The sequence below is a fragment of the Dermochelys coriacea genome, chromosome 3 (assembly GCF_009764565.3).
Source record: "Dermochelys coriacea isolate rDerCor1 chromosome 3, rDerCor1.pri.v4, whole genome shotgun sequence".
Classification (NCBI taxonomy): domain Eukaryota; kingdom Metazoa; phylum Chordata; order Testudines; family Dermochelyidae; genus Dermochelys; species Dermochelys coriacea.
The window spans coordinates 65,055,851-65,072,470 of NC_050070.1; the positions used below are offsets into that span (position 1 = coordinate 65,055,851).

Sequence of the window (16,620 nt, forward strand, 5' to 3'; positions counted from 1 at the left end):
TGTCAGAACATTGTTGTAACCAGGGAATCCCACCGAGTTCAGTGTAGACCACTACAACATGCTGCTAAAACCTGTGATTACAAAATGCTATTTAACTTGTACCTGTATGCATAGACTTACTTTATACAAAACAGTATACAGTAATCCCTTTTAAAAGTATAATATATGGATGCAGGTCGTGACAAAATATGTCACTAAATTGGAACACCAAATGTGACATAAGTAAATGTTAATGCCCAAGGGCAGTTCTGAGAACTATGCAACTGTGTTGCATACGTATGTCCTTCATTTTTTTTCTTTGCACAGGCGGTGGTTCAGAAAGATCGATTACTTCATGGAAAGCATGGTGGCAAATTGTTCCAATGATGGCTCAGAAAGAAAAAACAAAATGCAGAAATATAATTTTATTACATAATATATGGTTGTGCGTTCATTGGTTTGAAATTACAGTGTATAGCATATTCTGAACTGCTGGTTGTCATGGGTATGAAGCTTTCAAACCTGTTGCTTCATTTAGAATTATAAACCTGAGGAATTTTTTTTTATGAAAATCTTTGAATAATTAACATGACTGGATAATTCAAGATGACAGGGTGAACACAAACTCCTTTCAGGAAACACATTTAATATCTGTGCAAAATAATATTTTTGTACAAAATACACAGATTGTCCTAATTAGTAAACCTAACTTTATTCTCACACATCTGTAAAGGTTTCTACAGGGACAGGATCTAGCCTCTATGATGATCACAGGCTCTTTGCATGAAATTTTGTATCTATAATTATTTTAATATTATGAAACTTGAAAAAAGTGTTCACTTTTTTACAGCTAATGATTTTACATGAATTGCAAGCTGGTATCTAGTGGGGACTCTGTGGGAGGATGAACACGGAGGAGGTGGAGCTACTGAGTGACTCCAAGTATAGAAACTATGTAGCAGCGGTTGACAAAGCACTGAAGAACTTTGAATACTCCAGTGAATGGGCAGATTTGATATCAGCACTTGGAAAGTTAAACAAGGTATGACAGTAGCACTCTTTAGAAGAGGCAGCAGATGTATGGGAGAATAACATAACATAAAAAGATAAGGTTTTAACAGTCTAAGACCTAAAATATTATTAAACTGTTGGAAAAATAGCTTAACAGGTTAACCTCCACATAAGTTAAATTGCTCAATGAACAGAAATTTCGGCGGCGCTAACAAGCTCTTTGATGATGGACACCGCTTTTTCTTGTTTTTTTCCAGACCGCTGTTTGTTTCTTCTTTCTTCCTTCCTGAGATCACCCCTATAGTTCCCCCACCATCTCCACAATTCCTCTAATTATAAAGAGGAAGCTATAATACACTAGGGAGGGATCTTTCTGTCCATACCCCAGATATGCTTGCCTTTATGCTGACCTCTCTCATGCTTCCAACCAGACAAGATGGTCTCTCGCTCCACACAGTAGCCCCATTTGGTTCTCTTCTTGTTATTCTTCCACACATACTTGTCCCCTTCCATCCTGGCGGTACTGATCAACTCTGGAAGGAATTTACAAAGTATGTGTTTATTAAACCAATTGTGTATCAATTCATCCCCAAATAAAACAGCTAAAGACATAATCCTTGCCAAAACCAACAGATTAAAACAAATCTGAAGTCTCTAGTACAAGCATTTTTGGTGCACTCATGAACCAAAAAATGTTAGGAAAAACCCAGTTCAGTTTTTGAATCATAATATTTCCAAAAGTCTTTTCTAATTTGCTCCAAATTTTAACTACAAAATCACAAATTTTACCATAGGCTAAGATCAGGTATATGAAATTCCATGGCAAGGGGTAGGATAGTGCAGCTAGAAATTGGGTTTATAATGGGAAGATAGGTTCAGTCCAATTAGTAATTCATTTTCAGTAGGATATACATATAATTTATATCCCTTGAAATAATTTAGTGTGGAGTATGAAATATTTTGTAATTTTCAACTTTATTATCTATCTATCTATAAAGCTTACAGGCAAAAGATGTAATTTTTGCTGCTTACTCTGTGGGTAATCTGGGACTAGAAAACTGGATAAGAAATTTTTATCCATATTTCTAATGATTTTCAGTAGAAACTATTACTATGATCAGTGAGAAAGAAAGCACCACATTTTTCACAGGAGTACACTGAAAATCCTTCATTCCCTTTCTCTTTTGTTAAACTGGTGTAGCTTTGTTTATATTTAATCCCAACACTTCTAAACTTTTTAGAAAAATTAATAATTTACTCTAATTTACATTATTGGACCAACCCTATATTTCTCATGCCCCCAAAACTATCAGTGAGAGTTTTGGATGAGGCCAGGATACAGGATTGGACTATGAACATGGTTACTGCTTTGTCAATTAGTCAGCAAGATAAAAATATGTAATAACTCAGTGTGCTTCCGTGGCACTGCACAAACATAGGCCCGGATCCTGCAAGAAGCTCCACATGGGCAGCCCCTTGTGTGCTCCCATGGAGCCTCATTGAACACTGTTGGGTTCCATGTGTGCCCACAAATCAGCCCCTGTGGAACTCCATAAAGGACTGGAGCCTCAAACTAACTGGTCTGAAGCACTTTTATTTTGCTCATTATATCCTGTGGAATATTGAAAATTTGGGAGTACTGGTATGGTTGATGAGGACTACAGTGTAGTCAAGTTGTATAAAAAAAGCTTTAACTTTATTTTTTAATGTTGGTTATGGTATTCTCAGTATATTCTTACACTACATAATGATGCATTATTAACAGAAACACCCAAAAATGCAAATGCAATTCTAAATTCCAATATCAAAGGTAACTGTGAATTCAGTTATTTCACTTCTACAGTTTTTTGTTTTGCACACTGCATCAATCTATGCTTCTTAAACAGCAGCTGTTGATTTTTGCCTGGAATAATTTTTAAAGGGGTCACAAACAGTCCTTTTTCTGGTGAGTTTCCACTGGCAATCTGTATAGGCAGCTGGAGAGTTTTAATTTCTGTCTCGAAATACCACCGTGATAAATGTGCCACAAAAACATGAATAAAATAGAATAGACAAACTTTAACTGTGGGCCCTGATGTAAGTGAAATTGCACAGATTTACTCAATTTCACTTATGACAGGCATAGAGTAGGCCTCAGGGTAGAAGACAGTAGAACAGTTTATTAAAATTGAAATGTGGGACAGTTTTGTTTGTTTGGGTCATGGAAATATATTATGATGCCCAAGTGGGATATTTTTAATTGATTTAAATTTTTCTTGACAGGTTTTACAAAACAATGCAAAGTACCAAGTAGTACCTAAAAAGCTGACTATAGGCAAGCGTCTAGCGCAATGCCTTCATCCAGCCTTGCCAGGTGGGGTTCATCGGAAGGCACTTGAAACATACGAGATTATCTTCAAAATCATTGGACCCAAGCGTCTGGCTAAAGATCTTTTCCTGTACAGGTAAAAATAGTTAAAATGTCATTAACTTTCAGATTTTTAGTTCATTTAATGTAGTTTAGAAGACTTTCAGTTTCATATTTTAAACATGTTTTTAAAAATTCTATTCTGATGGACAATATATGCTGGAGCAAAATAAGCCCTTTAGCTGCAGCATCTTGCAATATGACAAGTTACAGGCTGATGATAAACCCAGTATCCTGTAATCTAACCAAAAACACCACTGCTAATGCTCGGTGTAGGAAGACAGGCTCCAAGGTGCTGAGCATCTCCATTAAAGGTGGCCTCAGCCATCTAAGGATCAAGTCCTTGAAGGACAAGCAGTGGCTTTTAGACAGAAATATTATCTGGAGACCAAGACAAGAGGGTATTTGAGAAACAACAAGATACTCTTTGGTTGTTGAGAGTGATATGGCACTTTATATATATATATGAGGAAAGAAAAAAATAAATTTCTTTAGGCAACTTCATATTTTTAAAATATTTTCATTTCTATCATGTTTGAATAACAGTTTCCACAAAGTTTTCTTTTCATTAGGGATTGTTGAGCTCTCTGAGCTCTTATGTCAGTGTGACTCTAAGCATAATTTTTCCTAACGTATACTGATTATTTATTCATTCAGGGTCTGATCTATGACATCAGTGGGTTTTTGAATTAGGCCCACAAAGATTCTGAAAAATAAAATTGTGTTCAGAATTCTTCTGTTTTTTACAGGTTGGTAGTAATTTATGAGATTTGGCAGAGACAGTGAAGATGTATTTTTGTTAGTTAGAAAACCTCTCTTTTGTTCATCAGATTTAAAACTGACTTCTGTTTTCCTGAAATAGTTATAGAAGCAGCAATTGCACATAGCAAATGTAGAAAATCACTTAAAGACACCGAATTATAGAAAGATCAGATAAAAGAACATCCTGTGCTGTTAAAGGGATCAACCCAGTGAAAAGATTATTTTTTTATATGTAATCCCAGTTTTTGATCATTTGGACAGCAATCATAATCGGAGAATGAACCATAGCATTAGCAGTCTTCCTTGTGTTTGGCTCTGTTTAGTTAGATTTTATTGTTTTGGAATGGGGGTATAGAGAACGGGTATTAGTTTATCATTCTCAAAATGGGGGAAAAACCCTCATAATGGGAGCAACCTATTGTTCATTTACATTCATTCAATAATTTTTTTTCTTATGTTTATAAAATTAAACTTTCCTTTAACCCTTTTTAACATTCATAAATGCGTAATGGGGCTATTGCTAATTTGAGGACTCATTTGTGGGCTGAATATCTGCAATCAATGGATACTGTGTTTGTTTTAAAAATTAATTTGTGTGATATTTGTATATTTATTTTGTTTGTCCTGCATCTTATTTTTGCAAAGTACAAGATCATAGTTTTTATTATAGGGAAATAATGTTCTGTACTTTTTAACTTCTTCAAATTAAAAACATTAGTTCCCATTATGCCATGTCTACACTTCAGTGTTTTCCTTATAAACTTGAAGATGCTTTACTTGTTGTGTTTTTTTCATTTGATGATTCTTTTTCTAGTATCCTGCATTTAAGATTTAATTTTCCAGAGGTGGATCAGTTAAAATGATAATTTTTTTCCCCAGTCTTACTAAAGTAGTTCAGTTTCATCTTGTTATATACTTGTTACAAGTCACATGCTATTCTGTATCTCCCTTTCTTGATAAGACTGCATCAAATCAACTAGGGGCCTCACTGTACCAGTCTATTAACCTGGGACACGCTTATCACCATAGTGGCTCTGTGCCAATACAAAACACTAAGATAAAAATATATTCTTGTGACAGTGCTGAGCACTGCTATAACTGTTTTGTGTGACCTAGTTTAGGGGTGTCACATAAATAGCTTCCTGAAACAGTATTATTATATTTTATTATTTACAGTTCTGGGCTATTTCCTCTTCTTGCCAATGCTGCTATGTCTGTCAAACCAGCATTACTCAGCCTGTATGAGATTTATTACCTTCCCTTGGGAAAAACATTAAAACCTGGTCTGCAAGGATTGCTAACTGGGATTCTGCCTGGTTTAGAGGAGGGATCAGAGTACTATGAGAGGTGAGGATATGATATACTAATATATTTGTACAACTAAAATATTGGTTTTTAATTTTATGAAGTGTTGAGTTTTGCTAATATGTTAAAAAATAGATATTTAAGTAATAGGTTTTATCCAGAAAATGATGTAATCAGAGATAAACATTAAGATGATATTTTTTTTAAAAGTTCAGAATATTATGTTAGAAGAAAGAGAAACTACTAATTAATGGCATATATTAAAAATAAATCAAATCAGGTCGGCCCCAAATTGAACTCATTTTACAGTTTTAGAGATATGTAATTGTTATAAATATAAAGGGAAGGGTAACCACTTTTCTGTATAGGGAACTATAAAATCCCTCCAGGCCAGAGGCAAAACCCTTTCATCTGTAAAGGGTTAAGAAGCTAAGATAACCTCGCTGGCACCTGACCAAAATGACCAATGAGAAGACCAGATACTTTCAAAGCTGGAGAGGCGGGGGAAACAAAGGGTCTGTCTGTCTGTGTGATGCTTTTGCCAGGAACAGATCAGGAATGCTCTTCATAACTCCTTAAATTAGTAAGTAATCTAGCTAGAAATGTGTTAGATTTCCTTTTGTTTAATGGCTGGTAAAATAGCTGTGCTGAATGGAATGTATATTCCTGTTTTTGTGTCTTTTTGTAACTTAAGGTTTTGCCTAGAGGGATTCTCTATGTTTTGAATTGATTACCCTGTAAGGTATTTACCATCCTGATTTTACAGAGGTGATTCTTTTACTTTTTCTTTAATTAAAATTCTTCTTTTAAGAACCTGATTGCTTTTTCATTGTTCTTAAATCCAAGGGTTTGGGTCTGTGTTCACCTATGCAAATTGATGAGGATTTTTATCAAGCCTTCCCCAGGAAAGGGGGTGTACGGCTTGGGGGGATATTTTGGGGGGAAGACATCTCCAAGTGGGCTCTTTCCCTGTTCTTTGTTTAACACGCTTGGTGGTGGCAACATAGGGTTCAAGGACAAGGCAAAGTTTGTACCTTGAGGAAGTTTTTAACCTAAGCTGGTAAGAATAAGCTTAGGGGGTCTTTCATGCAGTTTCCCACATCTGTACCCTAGAGTTCAGAGTAGGGAAGGAACCTTGACAGTAATACACTAGAAAATGTATTTCTTCCATTTTAGTGGGTCCCCCCCCCCCAATGATTGTTTTACCATTTACAAACTTTGAAAACATATAGGTATAACACTTAATCTTGGTCCAGAATATAACTCTAAATTAAGTGCAAGGTATAGTAGTCAAGAGCAATAGGACCTTCTCTTCAGTTTACACACTAAAATTCCTATAATAGTATTGACCTTTCTGAGTGCAATGTTTGTTTGAATATAAGTTTGCAGCAGTCAGGCCAGGGAGTGGCAGCTCTTTCTATCTGGGGAGTTCCAGCCACAAACAGGAGGCGAGGAGTGTTGTGATATTGTGGACAAGCACTGTAGACCATGTGCAGCTAATGGTGGGATCTTGTCCCTATGGAGGATGAGAGCACACTTAGTCTTTGGAAAAATTTCTCTAGTTTTTTCAGGCTAAACTCCAATGCAAGTATTATAGACTCTCCAAGTAGGGAGCTATTAATATGAAGTTTACATATTCTTGATATTTCAAGTCCCAAAACTGTAAAACTCTTAACTTTCATAGCTTGAGTCCAGTAAGAGCAATGGCTCCTATCTGTTTCTTTGACATGTATATATGTTGAATTACAAAAGTTGGTGGGGAAAAAATAGCACAAAAATGTAGATTACGTCATAAGAAGAATAGAGAATGGTTTATTTTTTTCTTCCAAAACAACTTTGTATTGTGGTCATGAGTTTTGCAAATGACAAGGCATGCTAGGGTGTATCTACAATGTAGTGAGACACCCGCGGCTGTCCCGTGCAAGCTGACTCAGGCTCTTGGCAGAAGAATGCTGGAGCAATTTTTATAGTAGGGATGCTGAGAGCCATTGAACCAAACTGTAAACCCTGTATATAATGGAAACCACTTCAAGACAGGGGTGCGGTAGCACCCCCAGCACCCTTAGTTCCAGTACCTGTGTGTGGCAAGGTTGCCAGCACTCCAGGATTGTCCTGGAGTCTCCAGAAATTAAAGATTAATCTTTAATTAAAGATTATGTCATGTGATGAAACTTCCAGGTATATATCCAACCAAAATTGGCAACCCTAGCTCGTGGGTCTCGGGCTAAGGGGCTGTTTAATTGTACTATAGATGTTTGGGCTTGGGCTGCAGCCTGAGCCCCAGGAACCTCCCACTCCCAAGGTCCTAGAGCCTGGGCTCCAGCCCGAGGCCCCAGTATTTGTACTGCAGCTAAACAGCCCCTTAGCCTGAGCCGCTTAAGACCAAGTCAGCTAGCACGGGCCAGCTGCATTTTTAAGTGCAGCGTAGACATACCAATGGTGTAATACTTCAGTGTCGGCATTGATTCAAGTATTTTGTGCTGCGATTCAAGTCCATACTATAGAAAGAAGCTTCTCTATGATAAAAATTTAGGTTCAGCTTTTACATAGGGTCAAGCTGATCTTAGCCTGTGTGAAAAAGTAGTTGTCCATGGAATGTACTTCATAAGTACTTTTGTCCATATAGAAATTGTGAAGGATGTATCTTGCTTTGTATTTTCTTTTTTAAATTTTGTATTAAAATCAGTGCCAGACACATCTCTCTTTCAGTGTTAATTCATTTTCCTATTGCCAGTGTGTAAAGCTGATATTCCCTATAGATTGTGTTATTCTTGGAGGTCTCGTAGGTTAATATATATTACAGTGCATTGCTTTCTGCAGCAAAGAATCTCTGTCTGCAGTATTTTGCTAAGTATTGAACTTTACATTGATTGCTGCTTGTGTACATACAGCCTGATATAATGTTTTGTAAAGCAGAAAATGTTTAGTTTCCAAAGGTCTGAGCTAATGCAACCTCTCTGTTCCATTGACCTCTTTTGTCACTTGTGCTGTAGAACCAACACACTGTTGGAGAAGGTTGCTGGTGCAGTCGACCAATCAGCATTCTACAGTGCCCTTTGGGGTAGTCTTCTTACCAGTCCTGCGGTTCGGTTACCTGGAATCACATATGTCCTCTCCCATCTAAACAGAAAGCTTTCAATGGAAGATCAGCTCTATATAATTGGCAGTGACATTGAGTTAATGGTAATATGTTCATTCGTTAGTGTAAGGCTCATTTACATAACTATACAGCTTCCAGAGGTTTTCTGATGTCTTCTCAGTCTTTGAAAATAATCTTTACAGAAATAAATAAATACATTTTGTTTATTTTTAGCACTAGTTAGACTTAGGGCGACCAGATAGCAACTGTGGGAAAAAAAGAAACGGGGTGGGGGTAATAGGTGCCTATATAGGAAAAGTCCCAAAAACTAGGACTGTCCCTTTAAAAACGGGACATCTGGTCAACCTAGTTAGGCTGATATAGTATGCATGTTAGATGAAATTTCATAATTTAGATTTTAAAAATTGCTTAGTGTTTTTAAATTGGCCATTCATTACACTTTTCAATAAAAGTAGCAAATTTCATGTTGCTTCTTAAAAAATGTGTAGTGAATTACTTTGCTGATTTAAGCTAAATCAAGCCATGCATATATTAAGCAAAGCTTAAATGCTTTCTGTGGTTAGTAGAAATTGTGCAAATTATATATGTCTTCCATGTTTTCATAATTTCATTTTTTATGTGTGTACATTGTTTACATTATATCTAATTTTGAATGAGGTTATTTTGATTTCTAAAATATTCAGTATATTTAATAAGAGGACTGAACAGACATCTGTTTTTGAGGGATGTATGTATGTAGTCTTTGAAATATAATAAATTACGTTATTTTAATTACAAGTCTGTTTTTAATGGCAATGTTATTTCAGGTGGAAGCAGTAAGCACATCAGTGCAGGATTCCAGTGTATTAGTACAAAGGAGCACATTAGACCTTATACTCTTCTGCTTTCCATTCCATATGAGTCAGGTAAAATTTTAATATAAAATAAAGAAATATATATCCACATACTCTTCCATGTATATATTGTTTTGCAATCAAATGCTGATATTAAATCAATCTTTATTAATGGCTTTCTCCAAAATCAGAATAAATAGAATGCTCTATAAGAGAATCTCTCTCAAGTAGCTTGTGTGTTGGCATACAATGATCCCTGTCTTAGGCTCATTGTGTTTAATATGTTGACATTTTACTGGATACAGACGGAATATAAGAGAAAACATTATTTATAGAAACTTTTTTTTAATGGTTAGAGATGGGATCTGCTCTATTAGACATTCCCCCGCACAATTTCTAATTGAGTAGAAAACAAGTTATGTACTCATTTGTGAGTTTTCAAGTCCTCAGTATTGGAGAACTAAAAATGAATAGTTAGGCATCCTAAGGAGTTGGTAATGGGAAGGAACTTTTCACCTTCTAGATCACTTGGACAACTACAGCCCAGTTCAGTAGTGACTGAAATTTAATGCTTGCTGGCAGTCGTAAAATGATTTTGTGGGCACAATTTCATTCCTAGGATAGTTGCTTTGTTTTGTTTTTAAATAAAAATACCTTCCTGTTGGCTCCTGATGAGCACTTTAAGGGAAATAAGTGATTGAGCATGCTTGGAGACCGAACTACTCCCTCACTCCTAGTGGTGGTCCTTCCACTTCGGGGTTTAGATAGCACTGCAGCTGGGTAAAAGTTTTTTGATTAATAGATTTGTTTTTGGAAATATGCATTTTTTCGTGCTCTAAAACTATTTGCAATTTTGGGTCTAAATTTGGGAAAAATGGAAAAATGTGAGAACTATGTGTTTTGACTTTTCTTTTCAAAATAGTGTTTGAAATTCTAATACGGCCAATTTTTAAGATAAAATATTCCCAAAGAGGGTAAAAAAAAAACCCACTTGAAAACAGCCAAATCAAAATGAAAAAAATAATAAACATTTAATTTTGAGTTGACTGAAACAATTTGATTAACTTGGAACAAATTGAAAAAGCAAAACACTTGATTTTGAATTGAACTGAAACATTTTGGTTGATTGGAACTCAAATTTTATTTGTCAGAGGTATCCATGTAGTACCTTTCTTGAGAACTAAAATTCACATAAGCTAGGGCTTTTTAAATACTAATCAATGAGGAGAAAATTATTTAAGACTGTATCTTCTGGGGATTTTTTTATTGCATTTTAATCAGTTTGCTTCATAGAATCATAGAATCATAGAATATCAGGGTTGGAAGGGACCCCAGAAGGTCATCTAGTCCAACCCCCTGCTCAAAGCAGGACCAAGTCCCAGTTAAATCATCCTAGCCAGGGCTTTGTCAAGCCTGACCTTAAAAACCTCTAAGGAAGGAGATTCTACCACCTCCCTAGGTAACGCATTCCAGTGTTTCACCACCCTCTTAGTGAAAAAGTTTTTCCTAATATCCAATCTAAACCTCCCCCATTGCAACTTGAGACCATTACTCCTCGTTCTGTCATCTGCTACCATTGAGAACAGTCTAGAGCCATCCTCTTTGAAACCCCCTTTCAGGTAGTTGAAAGCAGCTATCAAATCCCCCCTCATTCTTCTCTTCTGCAGACTAAACAATCCCAGCTCCCTCAGCCTCTCCTCATAAGTCATGTGCTCTAGACCCCTAATCATTTTTGTTGCCCTTCGCTGTACTCTTTCCAATTTATCCACATCCTTCTTGTAGTGTGGGGCCCAAAACTGGACACAGTACTCCAGATGAGGCCTCACCAGTGTCGAATAGAGGGGAACCATCACGTCCCTCGATCTGCTCGCTATGCCCCTACTTATACATCCCAAAATGCCATTGGCCTTCTTGGCAACAAGGGCACACTGCTGACTCATATCCAGCTTCTCGTCCACTGTCACCCCTAGGTCCTTTTCCGCAGAACTGCTGCCGAGCCATTCGGTCCCTAGTCTGTAGCGGTGCATTGGATTCTTCCATCCTAAGTGCAGGACCCTGCACTTATCCTTATTGAACCTCATTAGATTTCTTTTGGCCCAATCTTCCAATTTGTCTAGGTCCTTCTGTATCCTATCCCTCCCCTCCAGCGTATCTACCATGACTTCCACTTGATAATCAAAGTGAAATACATTGTAGTATGGTGATAGACTGTTAATAGAGGCAGCAATTTGCTACTATGGTTGCAGTGTCATACAGCATTTTAGTAGGTGGCTAATAATAAATAATAATCTCACTTTTTGATTTCCTAAGACTCAGAACTTTGTTCTACTTCATTGCTATGAATTCAGAGGTTTCAGGAAATTAAATAATTTTTATCCGGTGAATACTTATCCATTAGCCAGCTACAGATGTCCCTTTCTGTGGTTAAACTACAGTAATATTCCTAATTTCTTCAGGCAACGCGCCCAGACATGATCAGAATTTTGTCAGCAGCCCTTCATGTAGTACTACGCAGAGATATGTCACTCAACCGAAGGCTTTATGCCTGGCTTCTAGGTAAGTTTGTACTGAATTTGATAATTATCTGTTTAGTGGCAGAGAAAGGAAAGTACCTGGTAAAAATAATACTGGTAATGGTGAAATCTTATGTATGTGACTTGATAAATAAAAATCAGTGTTTATTATGTTCATGCTATTTTTATGAGTACAACACAGTTGCCACCAATGTATTAGACCATGCAAAGAAAGTTGTATGTACCAGATTTTGATTTCATCAAAAGTGACTTATAAGAAAACTATTACCTTTTTGTCAGCACAGCCATGTGAAAAAGTCCATGATAACAATATTCCTTGCTATATATAAATTATTTATATATTTCCTTATAGTGTAGGACCCATAGGCCCTAATCAGGAATGGGGCCCATTGTGCCGGGAGCTGTACATGTTAAAACACAGTCCCTGCCCCAGAGAACTAACAATCTAAATTAAGACAAGACATAAGTCAGTGTAACTTACATGTGAAGTAGGAAGGGGTAAGGAGAATGAAGGGAACAATGATTCATTGAAATATATTTGAAAGTAAAATTTTATATTAACTCCCTGATTCCACAAACACTGATATATGTGCTTAACTTTAGGTATGTAAATGTATACAGAATTGTAGCCTAAATTAGCATTTCTTAACCTATTTTGGGTGGCTGCCATGTAGCTAAAAATGTCTCCAATGGTTAAAATAGTGGATGCTTAGCATCACATTGTATAATAGTTTTCATCTTGATATTATGCCAGTTGGTCAGAAAAAGAATTAATGAAGAGCTATGGAAAATGTCTGTTCCAATCAGTTTAAAAAAATCTTTGACTATCAAACCAATATCTACTCATGATAGAAATTGGTTTATCTTCTTTTTTTTTTTTTTAAATACTGCTGATGAAACTCATGGTCATGTTCTGCCAGATGGGTTCATTCAGCAGGAAGATCAAATATTCCAACTTCAGTTAAACACTTTATTTTCCTACCTATTTCACAGTTCAAAGCCTCTTTTTATGAGCTGCTACTTGTCTTTTTCAGGAAGACAAGGAGACACATTTATATAGGTAGATCATTTCTCTAATTTTTCCAAGTAAAAGGAAATTGCATTTAATAAATTTAAAAAAACAAAACAAATTAAGGTTGAATCTAAGTAACTAACCTTTTTTCTATAAAACAGAACTTGAAACTTCTGCAAAGAATGTTGAGAACAACATTTGATGCATCTTTCTGTAACTCATGGTGTAACTTCACACTGTTTTCTTAAAATTATGGACAGCAGATTCCACAGCTATTCCATGTGTGCAATTTCCACTGATGTCAGTGTGATTTCAGTAAATGGAATGACTGCATAGTTCAGCATGTACAAGTGTTGCAGCATTAGCACACAAGTAGGCATGTCTTATATTCTGTACAATTATATAATCTCTGTTTTCCATTTAATTGATCTGTATAGTTTTTATTAATATAATAATTTTTCTTTGAGTTACACAGTGTTGTGTTGCTGTATTTTACTAATGAAGATTCTGCTGAAAATATTAAACCACTTCTTTTAACTAAGTGGTGAGGCTCTTTTAGTACTATACTTAGTATAGTACTTGCATATCTATTTTTAGCTATTCATCATTATTTTTCTATCTTAATGTACAGTTTTATGAAAATTAAATAGAAACAAAAATCTTACTAAACCTTTTAAAATTCAAGTCAGTTCTCCATAGATGTCCTTAATACTAAAATTTATTTTCAGTTGAAACTAAATGACATGCATCCTTTCTACTTTTTCTTCTGTTTTCATCATTCTTGAGCAGAAAATGTGAAAACCACTTCTGAAGAAATTTTGATGTTTTCAGCAGCTTGTTTTTTTTTTTTTAAAAAAAAGCTTATCAGGAAAATGTTGAATTTCTGTAAGAAAAGATTAATTGTTCAGAGAGGAAACTAGATATTTCTTTCACATAATTTTTCAATGATCAAGTTGGTTTCCTTAGCATATGAATCTTTTTATAAATGATTTAATAGTTAACTTTGATATTCCTTTTACATGTATAAATAATTTAGAATAACAACATTAGGACAATAGCTTCATTGGCTTTGGTCTCTGCGGTCCTCTAATGTTTAAAATCTGCTACAATCTGCTACAACGTTCAATAGCGTTAACTACGGTTCTTTGTAATTGTAGTTTCTGTTGCTACAGTACATTGACTTTGAAGACACATGCTGTAGAACATACTGTATTTTTTGACATCTAAATTTTTCTTGTCAAAAGTAATGTAACTATGTAGCAGTGTGTTCAATGAAAACTAAAACTCCAGAGTGTAATTTGCTGTGCAGTCAGCTTAATACTTTATTCCATTTAATTAGATTCTTTTATTAAACTATTTAAAATGGTCTTTCTCTTGCCGACATTACTTGGACTACAAATTGGTAAGTTATCAGTGCCAGTATGTTGATCCACTGTTTAAAAAATTGAAGAAGAAAACATAAAAAGGTAAATATTAATTTGTCATGTCTTTTGTTTGCTTGAAGGTTTTGATAACAATGGTGCTATCGTAGGACCTAGAAGCACAAGACATAGCAATCCTGAAGAACATGCCACTTACTATTTCAATACCTTTTCTAAGGAAATGTTGGTCCAGGTATCAATAATATGTTTTTTTTTTTAACATGGCACTTACTCATTATGAAACTATTCTTTTCATCAATATAAATCCTTATAAACAAAACTTATTATAAAAATATTCTTTCTGTTAAGAATTGTCTTGATAAAAATTGCTGTTTCCTCATCCACTAATTGATCATGTCAATATATTCATGTAATTTTGTCTTTTTATAAGGACATTTTAGAAGCGCTGCCTTTTTGTAATATATCCTTGTCTGTAAAAGAAATAATTCTTCTAGTACTCTTAGATTTCAATGAAAAGCTTAGTGTGAAACATTGGCTAGCACTCTCCTCTTTAAAAAAAAAAATATTAATCCCATCTCTCCTCTACTGCTTCCTCTCTGTTAGCCAGAGTAGCACTTATGGAAGGTATTGATTGACAGCAAAGCAGACTGAAGTCTACTTATCCACAGAACAGATTTGGAGAGGCTCCCTTCTCCCTTGTACAGATGACAAAAATGTCCCTCCCTGTCTCAGTGGTGGGGGGAGGGAGTTTGGTTAGTCTGGCAGGGGATGACCAGTCCCCACAATGGGAGAAGGGAGAGCGCTTCCCCTGGTGTCTGGTACACGCAGAAATATGCCAGGGAGGGGGAGGCTTTTCTGCTACCTATTGGCTGGCTGACTGGAGGGTAATGATGGAGATAGTTGGCTTCAGAACCTTCCCCCCTCCATTTAAAGCATTCCTGGGCATCTGGAGGCAGTCTTGCCTCGATAAATGCCTCACCCTCTCTTCCGGTAGTTAAGGTATATGGAGATGTGTTTCAGGGTGGCTGTGGGTCAGACCGACCACCAGTTTTGGGGATTAGGAAGGAATTTTTCAATTGAGCTACATTGGCAAGAGTCCAGTGGGGTTTTTTGCCTTCTTCACAACATTTTGGAGGCACAGTTAGGTTAAAAGGAGTAAGAAAGAATGGGAACTCTAACATTAGGAGTTAATATAGAAAGGGTTAGGTCATCTCATCTTGTCTTGGCTGGTGTCCATTGCGAATAAAGGCTAAAAGGGCCAACTCCCAGATGTAATGAGACTTTGGATTTGGCTGGTCTGTTTGCCTGTGAAAAGGGGAGACTGTAAGTCTTCACAGGCTGAGGTCCTCCTGGGAACCCACTGCCCTCCTTGTGGAGGTGAGGACAAGATGATTCATAAGTGAGCTGAATCCTAGTGGGAGGCTAAAGAGAGTTGACCTTGAATTATGGTTATATGAGGAAGTCCTGTAGCCCTGCACGGGGCCCAGTGAAATACCTGTTTGTGAGAGGGAGTGGGTGCATACCACCCCTTGCCCATTGTTAAGGTAATAAAGTTATGACCTGCAAATTAAATCCATTCCTGTGTCTTTCATTCACCTGGATGTCTTTACTGATGCCTTTATCCATTTAATCTTTTCCTTCTCTCATGATGCTAGAAAGGGTGTCAATATTTATACAATCCATTTCCATTTTTTCTTAGCAGTCATGCTGAAGGTAGAGGATACCTGTTTTTCCCAATAAAGGGCAGAGCCCACTTGTATATTCTTTCAAGATCTTTCTTAAAGGGCATGACAAACACTAGCATATTATGTTAAAATTGTCATCAACAGCAACTTACTACCATTGAAAAGCCTTTCAAAATGTTGATTGCTCCTCTCCTCTTCTTTTTTTGCCAGTCTTTTTTCTCTTCTTTTGTATTTTCTTCTTATTTTTGGACTTGCTTGTCCTTTGATGCCATGTCTTGAAAAGTCTGCTTCTCTAAAAGCATGTTCAGGTGTAGAAGATTTTCCAAGATACTGTGTGATGATACTCACCTCTTAGTAGATGGAAGATCAAACCCTTTTTCTGTCTCATTCCTTCTGTCTTCTCTTCTCTTTCTTCTTTCTCCTCTTCTCTTTTTTAGAAGCTGTAAAAGAAATGCACTAGCTCCTACTCACATTGCTGTGCCAGCAGCAGAGAGAAACTAAATGATTTCTCAGAGTCTAGTTAGTTTTATTCTGCATCTGGCGGCATGGAATAAAGTACTTCAGTGTAGGAGTTCATTGTTTTCCCTTCCTTTTGAAGCTCTCGTTGCTA

The 16,620-nt window shown here is 36.2% G+C and overlaps 1 protein-coding gene across 7 annotated transcripts in view; it reads left to right on the plus strand.

Annotated features, from left to right (window-relative positions):
* Positions 1–16,620, plus strand: part of DOP1A (DOP1 leucine zipper like protein A) — an 87,285-nt gene that overhangs the window by 15,816 nt on the left and 54,849 nt on the right. For 5 of the 7 annotated variants that reach the window (XM_038397691.2, XM_038397699.2, XM_043510570.1 and 2 more), the window contains exons 2-8: positions 830–1,021; positions 3,253–3,434; positions 5,336–5,506; positions 8,458–8,647; positions 9,371–9,469; positions 11,854–11,953; positions 14,448–14,557. In XM_038397691.2, the coding sequence (XP_038253619.1) occupies positions 884–1,021; positions 3,253–3,434; positions 5,336–5,506; positions 8,458–8,647; positions 9,371–9,469; positions 11,854–11,953; positions 14,448–14,557 (990 nt within the window). In that variant the 5' untranslated portion in view covers positions 830–883. The remainder of the gene's footprint in view (positions 1–829; positions 1,022–3,252; positions 3,435–5,335; positions 5,507–8,457; positions 8,648–9,370; positions 9,470–11,853; positions 11,954–14,447; positions 14,558–16,620) is intronic. The other 2 variants (XM_043510569.1, XM_043510571.1) reach the window with 1 other exon arrangement.